The sequence below is a fragment of the Galeopterus variegatus genome, unplaced genomic scaffold, assembly GCF_000696425.1.
Source record: "Galeopterus variegatus unplaced genomic scaffold, G_variegatus-3.0.2 Scaffold745, whole genome shotgun sequence".
Classification (NCBI taxonomy): Eukaryota; Metazoa; Chordata; class Mammalia; order Dermoptera; family Cynocephalidae; genus Galeopterus; species Galeopterus variegatus.
The window spans coordinates 107298-123287 of NW_007726856.1; the positions used below are offsets into that span (position 1 = coordinate 107298).

Genomic DNA, 15990 nt, shown 5'->3' on the forward strand with positions numbered 1-15990 from the left:
CCCCGCAGCTCCTAATGGAGTCCTGTCCATGAAACTGTCATAAATGGAGGCTTGTACCAAACACCCAGGGTGAAGGTCTTGGGGATGCAGAGGCAGGAGGAGACAACTTCCTGGGCTGCAGGAGGTCATGATCTAATGCACGAGGAGGAACTGATCCACATCTGCACAGACGCATGCAGACATTAGGGAAGACGCTTCAAAAATGTGCAAAGAGAAAAGGCCATTAAAACCACTTTTTAAGTGTTTACAAAAATAAGACAAGCCAGATTTTGCATGCAAATGATCAGGCAGGAGGGTCAGGCATATATTTGTCAGTTCTTTTTCAGAATAAGAAATAAATTAGGCACTAAGTTTGCATTTTCAAAAATTCTTCACTTTGTCCCCTTGTGAATTCTCTTGTTGCACCCTGGTCCCTGTTCTCAGCTGAGTTCCTGCCCTGCGGTCTCAGAGCCCCAGAGAAACGGAGCCTTAACATCTATACCTCCCCGCTCCCAAACCTTTTGGAGAAGACTAGCCCTTCCTGCTCTTACTCTTTAGGGGTAGGAGCTCATGAGCAGTAAGCAGGAGGGCCACACAAGCCTGGGCCTCACTCTACAATGACCAAGGCCAATGTAGGTGTACAAAGTGTCTGACCCTTTATGGTGGAGGCTGTATCTGATTGAACCTTGATTAAATACCAGATAGTAGAGAGCTGACCGGCATTAGAATCTGCTAATGGGCACTCCGTCACCTGCATTATGCAGTGTGAAGACGCTAGAAAAAGCCAGTGAACTGTGTGCCTTTTGCCATCTAGGAGCCCCAGTTCAAGTTAATTTTCATGAAACTCGGATTCAAGATGGATGTGGTTTTCTTGTGTTTTTACAACTATGTACATGCTGTTGTTCAATTTTCCCAGCAATCTCAGGCCTTGTGTGATTTTTCAGAGGATGTTGCAGAATAAGAACTTTGGATCATGAATATTTGTAACCTTTCAGAGGAAATGTTCAGAAGGAACCGGCCAACCCATACATCACCCTGTCAATTTAACAGTTGTGTCTAAGATAGCTTTTGCTCTGATCTTTACAGCAACGGATTCAAAAAGAGACTCCAAAATTATATGTATGTCTATGTCAATTGATCAAAAACCCAACTAAGAAGTTCTACCACAGTGGGACCTGAAGTTCTTGGAAGTGACTCACGAGCTGAGGCCACTTAGCACAGGGGCCTTATCCCAGCCTCCTCCCCTTCCCCTCTCCCTCCATCAGTCAATAAGGAGGAATGTGTCAGATAATGTCACCTTCTGCTGAGCCTCAGCTGTGGGCCTGCCCCGCACATGTGTTACTTCATTTAATCAATACAGCCACCCTCTAAGTAGACATTACTTTCCCTTGTTCTTTGGGGAATTAGAGATCGAAAGGTCAACTGGCTTGTGTAAAGTCGTATGGATAATAATTAGAAGTTCTAGCACTTAAGTCCGGGTCTCTCTGATTGCAGCGCTCACGCTCTTGCAGAAACACCAGAGCCTTGGCTGTGAACTGTGGCAAGAGCAGAAGAGGAGGCGTGCCTGCTTTCTTTGGGTGTGAATCATCATGGCAGCCTAACATGGGGTGGGGACCACGATAGCAGGGTTGGAGTCATATCATATTAGGCCTGGGGTCTGTTCCCACTGCTGCTCTTTAACCTCTCTAAGCCTCAGTTTCCTTAGTTGTAAATGAGAATAGTAAGAATATGCTTATTTCGTAGGCTTGCTGGGAGGATTATGTGACACAGTGCATGGGATGGTCTTAGCACACTGCCAGGCGTGTAGTAATTGCTCAATACACTTTAGCGGGGACAAGCAAACAGTTTTCAGTTATCTTAGTGCAAGCTCTCTTGGTGAAGGGTCAGCTATGGCACCTCCTAGAAGTAGAATCAGAACGGGGCTAAAACCTGTAGACACAACCGTCAAGTGGGGTGCTCATGGCTCCCAGGTGGGGTCCCTGCAGTGGCCTTGGGGTTCTTATTTTCCAGTCATCACCATATTTAAGGGTAAAGTGGAAGAGGTGGAGCTGCCTGTGGAGAAGGTCGACATCATCATCAGCGAGTGGATGGGCTACTGTCTGTTCTACGAGTCCATGCTCAACACGGTGATCTTTGCCAGGGACAAGTGGCTGGTAAGTGTCCTGCATGCTGTCCTCTTGTTGGTCTGCTGGCTGTCTAGCTGCTCTACCCACGGCCTGCAGCCTAGGAAAGATATAAAGACTTCAGAGGGGACTTGGGCTAGAAGGTCACCTCTCCTGGGCTTCTCCCTTTAAAGCAGATCTGCTTCAGGGGACAGAATGATCATCCCTAGGTCCAACATGTCTAGCTGTGAGAATGGACCTCTCTAGGTCTCACCTTGGCCTCTTTTGCTGTAATTGACACCCATCCTCTCCTGCCAAGATGAACGTCTGTTCTGGTCAACAAGTACTGAGGACGTGCATGGTTGCCAGAGAGCAGAGTGCTGTTCAGCTTGGCTTCTGCAGGCTGAAAGTCATAACATCTTTCACTGTTCCTCACTGAACTTACCTGTACCCCGCATCATGGTTCCGTTGACTCCACCTAGGTCCCTCAAATACTCCTTGCCCCAAAATAAAAACTGAGCATTGCTGTCCTAGCCCTACCCCTAGCCACATGACAGTCCACTGAGTAAGAAATGCTGGCGAGGGGTGCTTATCTGGTGACTCTATGTGCAGTTCAAAATGTGATGTCTTTGTCAGGTGAATAGATTACGACACCCATTTCCCCACAATTCATCAACAGAAACCTGGAGGGCTTATGTTTCCAGACCGGGCAGCTTTGTACGTGGTAGCAATTGAAGACAGACAGTACAAGGACTTCAAAATCCACTGTAAGTCACCTTTAGTCCTCTGTTGGGCTTCTGTTGCACATTGTGGGTGGGAGGCACTTCAGTGGCCTTGAGATGAGCAGCCAGTGTCATGAACACAGGTGCTATTCCCATGGAGGAGTTTATCTGTGACCCTTTCTGGTTTCTTCTCTCTAAATATTTCTCTCTAGTCCCAAGGGTAGGAGGTCTACAGGGAGCAAATAAGCAATGCAGTCAGTGTAAGATGAATGTCCCACGGTGAGAGAATGAATGCATGCGAGTGAAGAATGAATCAAAGCCGCAGAAGCTGAGTTTTTGCAGAGAACAGCAGGACAAGTGGCTGGAGACCTTCAGTTATCCCAAAAGTCCACCACGAGGGTCAGAAATGGCAGGACAGGCCAGTCATTTTGAATCCTGCCTTCATACCACTCGTACCTATCCAAATAATATTGATTTTCCTCCCATTAAGTAAAATATGTATTCTTCTCTGAGGTTCTTTGGGAGAATGGACAGCAGTGGGGGTGGGGAGGGGTGAAGGCTGCTTTGAACAGTGAAGGAAATAGTATGTGTGTGTGTGCACGTGCGTATGCGTGTGTGTGCACATGTGGGGAGAAGGGGACTCATATGTACATGTGTATTCATAATGCCTTGTCAGCTAAAAACATGTGGTTCTTTTAGAAAAAATGAACCCACAAGAAACTCTCCAATGTTTGATTTGGTCTGGAAAAGACTGTTTTATACTAGTTTATCTAAAGTTAGCATTTCTCAGTGACAGGCCTGGTCCTTAATGAGATTACACCAAACGTATTTTCATAAGGTTAGACACAGCCCTGTGTCCTCAACTAGTACCAAACACAACGAAGGAGCAGGAGCCCTTCAAGTAAGCAAGCTCACAAACGACTGAACCAAAACAAGAGACAGATGCTCCCAGCGCTCCAGCAGAATCAGCAGACCTGGGGTTCCTGTCCCAACAGGGCCAGCCCTACTTGGGAGTTTCTGTGGAGGGAGTCTCAGACCGAACAGAGCAGTGAGCGCCTCCTGCCCTGAGAGGCCTGGACCCCACAGTGCAGCAGATGGTAGCTCTAGTAGCTCTGACAGCTGCCGTCTAATTGTCGTTAGTGCTTCAACTGGACTGTGCTATGCAACAGGTATATTTGTGGGTGTGCGTTCACCCCCTTCTGGAAACATGAAATCAAAGCATGGAGTTCAGAGCCAGGCTCAGAAGAAGACAGAAATGGGACCATTGTTTGAGGCTCGGTGCCCTTGAAAAGCCTCCTGGATCACTGTGGGCCTCCAGCCAATCTGATGTGATTTCTGATCATTGACCTTCAAGGAGGGAAGGATGCAAAATTCCAAATCAGAGCAACGGGAGGCAGGTGGCCTAGGCTAAATGCTTTGAAGTCTGCCTGCCCTGGGTTTAAATCCTGTCTTTGCCATTTCCTAACTGGGTGACCTTCAGCACACTACCTAACATCTTTGAGCCTCAGCCAGAGATGACATCAATTCCATAGAGTTGCTGTGAGGATTACTGTATTGAAGGACACGGGAGCTCCTGGGTCTACGCAGGACTAGACTGGATCTAGTTTCTGAAGCTGTAACTAGGCCCTTTTCTACCTGTGGCACTGTGAACTGTCCTGATGCCACACTTGTTGGTCTCTGGTGGCTTAGAAACTAGGACAGATGCACTCTCATGGCAGACAGCAGAAACAGCTGAACAGCGGCATTGATCAAACGCGTGTGTGACAGGACACACTTTGCCATGTTCTGGAGCTCTTGGGTGTGCGTGCACTCAACAGTGTTTCGAGGAGAACTTCCAGACACAGGCTTTATTTGCACACCCACTTAAATATTTATTGAGCTCCAACCCTAGGCACGGCTCTTTCAGAAACTTCCTCATGGTTTCCAAAACAAGCATGCCTTCCGCTGGACTGTGTTTGGGAGCCTCTGGGGTTGCAAATGTCGGGGGTGGGGGTGGGTCCTGAGAGGAGCCGAGGGAGCAGTTGCTGCTACTCTGGTGCTAGCTCCAGACTGGAAATCATGTGCCTTATTCTCGTGATTCCCAGTGCAATTTTCATAGGAAGAGAGATAAATGACGGGCATAACTAGGCTCACAATACATATTTTGTTGAATGAATGAATGAAAAAATGAATGAAGGAGTAAAAGTAATCCACAGAGGAATGTGCCAGGTGCAGTGTTGAACTCTGAGAGAAGAGTAATCATTTGAAAATTTTCTACCATAGGGGAGATTTATAGGATCTCAAACTTGGAAGGACACTTGGTGGGTATTGTATTCAATTTCAGACCCAATGCATGAATCTCCAGCCTGCTGAGAGCCCGGGGTGGGCACCAGCTCCCTGGCTGGTGAGAAGTCTGAAGGAAGACCCGCAGCTGGAGGGCTGCAGTGGGCCTCCTGGAGGGCTCATTTGCTGTCCATGGGTCTCCCTCCACCTCCACCCCCAACATGCAGAGTTCTGCTCTCTGGCTGTAGCTCATTTCATGCAAGGAGTGGAGTTTGTTGCTGAGAGCCTAAACTATATGAAATTATCATAAGCCCCTTCCCTTCTGCCTAGAGGAGAAACTGGAGGTGGCACCTGGAGGCACATGCTGTTTTTCTGTGGCATTCTTAGGCAGTCCCACCAGCCCTAGCAGAGAAACGCAAATCGCTGGGGCCAGGGTGGGGAGGGAGGGCGTCGCTACAGCTCTGTCCAGCAAGAGGTTAAATTTGTTTCCTGGTGCTTCATGTTTCTTTTTCTCTGGCTGTTTCTGAGATTTTTCACTTTATTTTGATTTTTGGCAGTTTGACTCTGATGCATCTTGTTTTGTTTTTCTTCATATTTATCCTATTTGGAATTTTGTGGAATTCTTGGATCTGTGGGTTGATTATTTCATTTGTTTAGGAAGTTTTTCAGCTATTATCTCTACAATTTTTTTTTCTGCCTGCTTCTCATCATCTCCTCCTTCAGAAACATATCTTATGCATATTTTAGATATTGTTTCATTTGATATTGTCCATGGATTTTGGATGCTTTTTTTTAATAACTTTTTTTTCTCTTTGTGTTTAAGTTTGGATATTTTTATTGACCTGTTTTCAAGTTGATTGATTATTTCCTCTGATGCATACATTCTGCTAATAAGCTCACTGAAAGAATTCTTTCTTTCTGATATTGTGATTTTGATTTTTAGCATTTCCACTGGCTTTTTAAAAAATAGTTTCCATCTCAGTAATGAAATTCTCCATCTGTTCATGCATGTTGTCCACCTTTTCCACTAGATTCTTTAACATATTTATTATAGGTATTTTAAAGTCTCTGTTGGATAATTACATCTGAGCTACCTCTGAGTCAGATCCTGAGATCGTTTTTTTCTTCTGATGATAGGTCATACTTTTTTCCTTTTTCACGAGTCTTGTGATTTTTTATTAATTCTGGACATTGTGAGTAAAAGAAGAGCAGAGACAGGTGAATAACATTTATGCCCAGAAAAGAACCTTTTACTCTGCCAGGCTATTAGAATTGGGGTGGAGTCAATCCAGTCTGTAGTTATGATAGATTTGGACTTTGCTGTTGCTTTAGTTACATTCATGGTACCGTTGTGCAGTTCTTTTTAGGAGATTTTTTTAGTCCATAAACAAAAGAATCGCAGGCCTCTCTGACATTTTTTAATCTTTAGATAATTAATAACAATATTTCTTATGGCCAATGGCTCTTCCCCACATTTACTCATTCAACAGACAGTACATAATTGCAACACAAAATTGATGTGTTTGAGTTGTATCCTTTCCCATCTCTGCTCCACTTATGGTAGAAGGGGCTAGAAGGATAAGAAGGGTCAGCAGAAAGGTGAAAAAAATCTAATGCCCTGGATAATCTGTCCCCTGAATAACTGAAGGGGGGGCAGTCTTAGCTTATCTCCCTTTAGCTGGGGAGATAAGACATAAATTAACCCTTATAAAGGTAATTAAACTGCCAGGAACTGCAAAGCACTCCAGGCATTAAATATCTGGGGATAAATTTCAATTTAAAAAGCATTATCTGTGGGCCTGTACTGTGCCAAACACTGTGCTGTAGGTGCTGAGGATACTCCTGTGGTCAGGAGTGTTTGGAGAGGGTTTCACAGAGGCCATGAGACTTTAAGCTCACCATTTGAGGACTGGAAAAGACTTTAAAGATCACGTACCCCAAAGGTTTCCAAACTCTGGAAACAGACTATATAGATTTATAAAAATCCAGCTTCCTGGGTCCCAAATCTGGAGATTTTGATGTGGTAGTTCTGGCTTGGGCACAGGAATCTGCATTTTAAAAGTCTCCCAGATGATTCTAGAACACAGAGCCACTGAACCAAAATCCTTATTTTACAGTTAAGCTCAGAGAAGGGGATTATTGCTCTGCACATGGTCACTCAGCTTGGATGGCAGCAAAGCCCAGATATCAAACGACATAATGATAATTATTATGGATCAAGTACTTTCTATGTGCCAGGCACTATCTTCTGCACTTATGACATTTAATGCTCATAATAGCCCTATGGGATGGCCATTATCATGGTCTTCATTTTAAAGAAGAATCCAAGGCTTAGAGAGGTTACGTTCCTGCCTAAGCTTACACAGCAAGTAGATGGCAGAGCTCAGATGTGAACTCCAGAGCCCAGGTCTTGAGCCATTACATACATCAGCTCCAGGTTTTTTCCCAACACTTGCATTGAACTTAAACTTAAGGAGGGGTTTGGGGAGGGAAGGAGCAGGTGCACGGCTGCAGGTCTCCTAAGGAAGGGTTTTCAACGGAAGACAACATGTTTTTGTATGTCCACTTTATCTGGGAGAGGATGGAGAGCTAGTTCCACGTTCTAGAAGGGGGTCTTCTCTGAAGCCGATCCTGCTGCCCACTGAGCAGCTTCCTTGCTCCAGTTGAAACCCACAATGGTATATGCCTGGCATCTTATCCTCAAGCCAGAATTTCACAAGCACTCGCCCTCTGAGAGATGATTACTTTGTCTGCCTTCTTTTCCCCAAGGAAGGTCTTTGTGTACCTTAGAAAAGAATCTGAGCCAAAGGAGCAAAGCTTTCACTGACGTTCACACCTCCCCGCTTAGACACTGCACTCCTCAACGCTTACGGGGACATAAGTTCCCTAAGGGACCATTTGTTTAATGAATGTTATAAAGAAAATTTAATCCCATAAGATTTTAGAGAAAAGCATCTCTACTTCAAGGCATTTCTAAACCCATCTGAATAAACAGATAAATGCAATTCAGCTGCCCAGTGACTAAAGACTCTGCAAGGCCACTCTCTGTGCACTGGGGAGAGAGCGTTGCATCCCTGGTTGCTGTTGCAGCAGGTCAGCACAGCAGAAGGGTGGGGGGACAGGCAGGGCTCCAGCCGCAGCTTCTGTTTCCCTGATGTGTGATTCTGGGCCAGATATTGTGTGTGAGCTAGCCACAGTTTTCTCATCTGTAGTATAGCGGTGCCCTCATGGGGTTGCTGGGTAGATTAAATGAAGAGCCTGGCCTGGACTAGGTGATCAATCAATAATAGCAATTATTGCCATTGTGTAGGGATGACCTTGGGCCATCAGACTTGAACTCATTTACTCACCAACTCATCCACCCTAAATCTTTCTCCCTCTCAAGCAAAGCATCTTATGAGTAGCCCAGAGAGGCCAAGGAGGACAGTTGGGATGGTTTGTGCCCCATTGGGGGTTATTTCTTCTGAGACGGACACTTAATAAATGCATCATGGCATTTAAGGAAGGGAGGACTGTCCTGGACCCATGCAGTTGAGAAAACTGAGGTTCAGAGAAGTTAGGCAATTTGCACAGTGCCAGGCGATAAGTGGTGGTGCTGGGATTCAAACTGTAGCCTATTTCACTCTGAGAGCCCATGTTTCCCCCTCTGCTGCACTAAAGGTTCAGGGGGTGGGGATGGGAGAAGGGAGAGAGATGGTCCTTGTAGGTGTGGGGAACAGCTCGAGCAAAGACGAAGAAATAGAAATGTCGATGGCAGGTAAGGGAGTTCACAGGAGCCTGCTGGCTTGGGGAGGGCACAGGAAAGCAGATATCGGAAAGAGTCAGGTCACTTGGGTCTAGTCTCAGCCCTGCCGCATTCTAGCTGTGTGAACTTGGAGAATTTGCTCAGCCTCTCTGAACTCCAGTTCAGCTCAGCATAAAGTGAGACCTGCTTTTGTAGAGGAACGAAGGAGAAAATGCGAACGAGCACTTGGCACGTTGCGGAGCTGCCTGTGCAGGAGAGTGGTTCCCACCCTGTTTTGATGCATGGGACATCGGCTGCCTGTCACCTTCTTGGGCGCACTGTGCTCTAGTACCCGGATGGGTGAGCTGCAGGGGACCTGATGCCTGCCTTGACGCCTTGCTCTGCTCCCGCAGGGTGGGAGAATGTCTATGGCTTTGACATGACCTGTATTCGGGACGTCGCCATGAAGGAGCCCCTGGTGGACATCGTGGATCCAAAGCAAGTGGTGACCAATGCCTGTTTGATAAAGGTCTGGAGACTCATCACGGCTGGGCCTGGGTGTGCTGGGAACCCAGCTGTGCCACTCTGGAAAGCCAGGCTGGGGTGGGCCTGGAGTATAGGCAACACCAGCTCCTGCACGGCCCCAGCCTAGTGAGGCAAGGCTGCCCTGGCCAGAACTTGTGGCACTCCATGGTGACAAGTCAAAAGCTGGCACTCTCACTGAGCAGAGCCACTGAGAGAATGATTCCACGGTGGCACGGCTGAGGGGAGGGGTCCAGTGCAGGGACCCTTGCGGGGGGAGTGGGGAGGGGGAGGGACTTTAGAGGGGAGAACACCCTGGGGGCAGGAGGGTATGCTCAGGTTTGGGGAAGCCGGTCCATTCAGAGGTGGGTGTCCCTCTTAGGAAAGAAATCTGATACGTCAATATGCTGTGTGATCAGTCGTCATTGCCGTCCCCTCCTAGCGTCCATCTGACCCGGCCAGACAGGGCTTCCAGCACCCCTTCCTGAGCGTTCTTGCTGGCACGTGCTCTAAGCATCTCTTCTTCCAAGGCCGCCTGCAGTGCAGATGGAGAACAGCTGGCCAGCATCCCCGCCACGCCAGTCCTTCGTGCACTCTTACTGTTGTTATAGGGGCCACTCAGCTCCTGGCTGAGGCACCCCAAAATTGATACCAAGCTCACAGGTCTGGCTACCTCCCCCCAGATGAAAAAACAAAGTCAAATGTTGGTGACAATGGAAGTGAGCTTTTATTCAGGAATACTGGTGACCTGAGGAGAGATGTGAGGCTAACCCCTGTCTCCAGCAAACCGGGAGGAGAACGGCCAGACTAAAGTCATTTCAAAGACTCGGGTCTACTGAGGGGTCTTTAGGGAGGGCGATGAGGGAATGGATGTGGGAAATGAAAAGCAGGAGAGAAGGGCACGTGAACCGCGAGGGCTTCATGCAAGGAACCAGGGGCAAGGTCCCGCCAAGACTCATCTGGTTTCTGCTCGCCCCCTTATCTCGGGGTCTGGGTAGTACGTGCGAGTCTGCAGCTTCAGTCCGGCTGGAAAACAGCTTCACATTCATGTCAATAGTGTCATCTTGCTCCATAACCCAGGTCCAAAATGTCAAATAACCATGGGAAAAAAGGAAACTCAGAGAAATGCATGCCAAGAAAGTGTGTTTTAAAAATTTGCCTACAGCCCATGTGGTTTTAGGTCCCAGCATGGCTTCCGTACTGCTCACTCCAACATTATTAAATATTTGAACCTGCCTAGTTAGGTAGAGTAAAGGTGCAAGTTACCTTCTCCCATCCCTTCCAGTCCCACGCTCCTCCCAGAGGTAACCACCGTTCAGTTTGGATTGATCCTTCCTGTCCTTTTCTAAGTATTTGCATTTATATATGCTAATACATCACACTGAACCATATAAAACTACTGATATTTGACTTTTAATATAGAAAAACATCAGTTTCGTGCGGTTCAAGCTCATTTTTCAATTTAAAAGCATGGGTTCATTATGGAAGTATTCATCAGCCCACCTGACCCTCATCTTGCTGAAACGTACTTGCCTGCTCTGGCCCTGTACGCATCACTTTTTTTTTTCCCTGAAAGTATTAGGGTGGCATTTATTTATTATTATTATTATTTTTTGTCTTTTTCCGTGTCCGGCAATGGATCGCAACCCTCAGTGTCGTCCCCGCACTGGACCGGGACCGGCAACGGGATCGCAACCCTCGGTGTTGCCCCCGCGCCTCGCTCAGCCAGTGAGCGGGAACCGGTCTGTATGTGGGATCCGAACCCTCGGTGGGAGCGCCGCCGCGCTTCCCAAGCGGCGCACTAGCGCAGTGCGCCACCGGGCCGGCCCTAGGGTGGCATTTATAGTAGGAAAAAGAGAAAGAGATCAGGGCCACCAAGGATGAGGGGAAGTTTCTGAAGGACTGTAACAAACGGCTGCTTTGCCTGGGTTTGAACTGTCCTTTGTCGCTGGACACGAGCCTTCCTAGGGAGAACTCAGCCCGTGGTCCAGGGCATCACTATGTTGTTTAGAAGGGACCTCTGAGGGCAAATAAAACTGGATGAGCCTCGTACAGGTCTCATCAGATTCTCCCTCTTTTTGTAACGTCCTACCTAAGAGGTTTGCCTTCGAGTTTAAGCCTTAGATTCTCCATTCACAGGCTTCTCACTACTCCTTAACTCAGATTATTCCGAGTCCAGGCAGGATGAATTGTGCACAGACATGTCCTTGTATTTCTTCCTGCCACCAGCCCCTCTTTCCCTGAAGCCTCTTCTTCTTGATGCCCCGAACAAGGACAGGGCAAGCACACCGCTGACGGGAAGCTCCCCTGCGGTGCGGAACATTTCTGTAAATACCGGAAATGAGCAGAAGTTGACAGGTGCAATTGGATTTGCCAAAATGGCACGTGGCAGTTATATCTACCAGTAGGCACCTGCATGTAGTGGCTTCGGCTTGGGGATAAAATTTCTTTGATGTTCTTGGACCCCATATTGTCTTGTGCCCCTGGCGCTGCCCCCACTTGCAGGTGTGGCCTCTGTGATTCTGTTTGTGTACCGGGGCTCACCTCATGGACTGGCCAGGTTCTATGCCCCAGGCCACACTGGTCTCCCTCCTTCCTCTCCTGACTCCTAGACAGGAACCAGCGAGGGTCTTTCCCTTGGTCACACCTGAGTGTGTCCAGCACAAAGCAGCCAAACTTATCAAGGAGGGACAGGAGGCATGTGTGTTACCCACACCCTTAAGAAAGCTCCCAAGGGCTCTGTTATGTCAGGACTGAAAATCCTCGAAGCGTCCTGCCCCTGCCTGGCCGTGACCTCCTTCCTGTCCGCACCTTCCGAGCAGCCGAGGGTGGCTGGGCTTGGCCGGGGCCCCTATCTCTCCTGCTGACACTGACGTGCTAAGCAGCGCTTGCCCAGCCCCTTGGGAAAGCATTGGCCTTCCTCACTGACTTAATTGCTGTTTTCGTCGCTGTTAACGTTGCAGAGTGTGACACTTTATTCTAATGAAGACTCTGCTTTGACCAAACTTCTGCTCCGAGACATCCACTGGTGACATTATCTAGTGGTGGGGATAGCAGTGACCAGGGGCTGCTGTGAGCAGTTCATGGCGGTGAAGCCTTCTGCTTCATGGTGTGGCCTGAGGCCAAGTCGGCGGGTCCCCCTGGGGTCTCAGTTGCTGCTGCTGCTGCTGCTGCAGGAAGAAGGAGACCTGCCCGCAAAGGGGGCTGGGCTCTGGGGCGACAGGAGAACTGGGGCCGAGCTGTGGCCTTTGGGTCTAAGAATGGGGTGGGCCTGAGCATGGAGGGCCTTTGTGTGTCCAAAGCCCAACCGCAGGTGATGCCACCCTCACAGATGGCCTGGACCCTCACAGCGAAAGACCTTGGTTGTTGCCGCTGTGATGTGCAGCTTCTTTACTTTCAGTCTCAAAGGCTTTTGTTCCATCAGAAGTCCCTATCAAGATGGAAATGTCTCTAGGACCTATTGAAGGCTGTCAGCTAATGCAAGACATGACAGCTGACGTTTGGTTGATGGACATCCGAGAGCAAGACCCTCTAGAGACGGAAGTCCTGCTAGATGGGGTGGTGCACGCGTGTGTGCCTGTGTATGCGTGTGCTGAAGTGGTGAAGAGGGGCGGGGAGAGCTAGGAGCAGAAAGTAACCAGGGCTAGATGGAAAGCCAGAGGGAGTCACTGAGGGCTGCAGACCCAGGGAGCGACTCAGTCTGAATCGGCCTTAAAGAGATTAGTCAACTGGTGGTTATGAAGCGGAGGCCTGGGGAAGGAAGGAAAGTCCGCAGGCAGGGAGACCTGTACCCGGAGCTTGCTGTGTATCAGGTGCTGTGTTATCCGCTGAGGAAACACAGACCAATGAGGTGCAGCTTCTGCCCCGAAAGGGCTCCAGTCTAATGGCAGAGGTGAGGGTGGAGGTGAGGCTGCTGAGACGAGCCAGAAGCAGGGTGGAAGGGCTAGGCAGGGCTGGTGGCTGAGGAGACAGAGAGAAAGCTACCAGTGACCTATGACAGGGTACAGAGCACTGTGGCCGGCCCTGACTAAGAAGAAGATGGAAAAGTCAGCGAGTGTAGACATCGTGAGCCCTGTGCTGATGCCGTCAGTAGAAATACAGGTGTCCAAGGCTTGCTCTGGGAGTCCCTGAGCTGGAGAAAACCTGTGGCCCTCACGTGGCTGTGAGGGACAATGGACACTTTGCAGGCTGCTTGCTACTAAGAAGGTTTCCCAGACTGAAGCAATGGCCAGACCAACAGAGGGCCTGGAATGGAGGACCCCCACCCTCGAGGGAGGAGGGGACAAGGGGCTGGTGGGCCTAAATGCGGTATGAGCCAACAGTGGGCTCACTGAGACCACAGGCTGCTAGAAGTGGGCACCAGACAAGGAGGCGAGGGACCTATTACACTCGGTTTTTTTTTTTTTCCTTTTTGTCTTTTTTACTGACTGGTAACGGGATCGCAACCCTCGGTGTCACGCCCGCACCACGCTCAGCCAGTGAGCGGGAACCGGTCACCACATGGGATCCGAACCCTCGGTGGGAGCGCTGCCACGCTCCCAAGCGGCGTACTCTCCAGTGCGCCACCGGGCCGGCCCTACACTTGGTTTTGAACGTGGTGGCCCTGGAGGAGAAAGGCCAGGATGGTGGGGTCAGAAGGTGGGACATATGAGAGACAAATGGAAGGCCAGCAGTGGTGTACGAGGGAGAAACAAAGGGTTAGTGGACTGCGCAAGTGGGAGCCACGCGGAGACTGTCTTCACTGGCTTTGAGGACATCAGGACATGGGATAAGCTTCCTTGCACCGTCCCTAAGTGGGTGCACCGTCCCTAAAGGTGTCAGCAGGCACTAGATGGCCACAACAGAGGGGATTCCTGCGCTGGATGAAAGGCTCGGCTCGAGGGTCCGGGCTTCCTGATCCCCTCAAATTCTGCATGCCTGACCCAGGGCTCACCATTCAGCACGCTCTTGTTCCCCAGCTCTGGGTTCTGACGGTGTAACTTGCATTTGAAAGTGACCTCACTGAGGGGCTCCCACTTTCCCCTAACCTTGCAATCCCACCCTCTACCCAACTGAGGCTCGGAGCTTCGGCTTCCCCAGGGGGTATCGTGGAGGCCCACCCCAAGCCCCAGCAGGGCTCTGCTCTGACCGACTTCCTGGACCTCCTCCTCCTCTGACCACCCCTGTGGAGTCAGAGCTTCTCTTAAAGGCTCCAGGATACTTTGCATCTGTTTTTCCTTTATTAGTCCTAGAAATATAGAGAGATAAACGACATGTCTACAAAGCTACTTTGTCTCTTTGCTGATCTGGTCTCCCTAATCTCAGACCTCTCTCTCCTAATTTCTCCCAACATATTCCATCTTCCGGGTCTCAGGAGGACCCCCTGGAATCACCCAGGCACAAAGATGTCTGGCTCTTCCAGTCTTTTGAGGACAGAGGTCCTTGCTACACCACCCTGGCACGTGGGGAGCTCTCCCTTGCGCCCCACTGAAATCTGTCTGGATGCCTCCGGGCTCTTGGTTGGCCTGCCCTGTCTTGCAGGAGCCAGAAACAGCAGGTCAGCAGCCTTCATACAGAAAATCACAGAACATTGCAAACTGTCTTCGATTACACTTGTTCCCCACGTCAGGTTGATTTTCAGCCACTTTCCAGCTGAAATTGTTAAAATTATTAGTTCTTCATGTTCCACATTCCCCAGGTAGAACTGAAAATTCCCACCTCTTATTTTCCCCTTTTATTTATTCTTCAAAAACTGGCCAGTCTTGGTATAAACCGTCAGCAGAACTTCCTTGAGCTCAGTCCATGACTCTGCGAGCTCAAGTCCAGACTCCCATTGCTGGGAACTTGAATATGGAAAAACTTGGGAAGTGAGTAGTCCTGTTCATGCGGATCACTGGGATGCCCTCCCTGCCCCTCGAATTTGCTCCCAGGTAACGCTGATGCCGGCCATCCAGGGACCACACTTTGAGGACGACTTAACGAGTGTAGCAGAGCTCGGGAGGAGCACTCTGATCGGGTTAAGGGGCGCAGTGTCTAATCCGCCCTTGTCTTCTCCTCCCCATCCCCCATCAGCCCCAGCCTCCGGCAGATTCACCTTCCTGAATCTGTTCCCCTCAGGTTTTCATTCAACTCTGTTTGCACCTTTGCCTGAGCATACTCCACCTGAGAAAGGATGGAGGAGGTGACTGGGGGTGGTGAGTGGGCCTGGGAGGTCCCCCAGAGTGATGGTCCCCCAGACAGCCTCCTGGCTGCAGTCTCTCACGGAATGAGGCTGCAGGCCAGGACCCAGGCCTGGGGGAGGCCTTCAGTTTCCGGCATTCTCTCTTCTCTGGGCTGCAGGAGGTGGACATTTACACAGTGAAGACAGAAGAGCTGTCATTCACATCTGCGTTCTGCCTGCAGATACAGCGCAACGACTACATCCATGCCCTGGTCACCTATTTTAATATTGAATTTACCAAGTGCCACAAGAAAATGGGGTTTTCCACAGGTGAGCTGTGTGTTGGCTTTCCAGACCCTCCTCCCCTCCCCCAGACTCCCTGGAGGCTCTGTGGGGCGTGACCGGGACTGGTTTCCACGTGGGGAATGTGCTGGGGCCTAAGCCAGGGCCCTTCTTGGACATCTCGTAAGCCTTTGGAGGTACCTCACTGCCGGTCATTGGTACACCGAAAGGTCTCGGTCTGGCCACTGGGGGCTCTGT

At 49.5% G+C, this 15990-nt stretch overlaps 1 protein-coding gene across 2 annotated transcripts in view; it reads left to right on the plus strand.

The window, feature by feature from the left end:
• Positions 1–15990, plus strand: part of PRMT8 (protein arginine methyltransferase 8) — a 48135-nt gene that overhangs the window by 22426 nt on the left and 9719 nt on the right. For both annotated transcript variants that reach the window (XM_008572012.1, XM_008572011.1), the window contains exons 4-7: positions 1990–2132; positions 2761–2848; positions 9203–9318; positions 15630–15780. In XM_008572012.1, coding sequence (XP_008570234.1) covers positions 1990–2132; positions 2761–2848; positions 9203–9318; positions 15630–15780 — 498 coding nt within the window. The remainder of the gene's footprint in view (positions 1–1989; positions 2133–2760; positions 2849–9202; positions 9319–15629; positions 15781–15990) is intronic.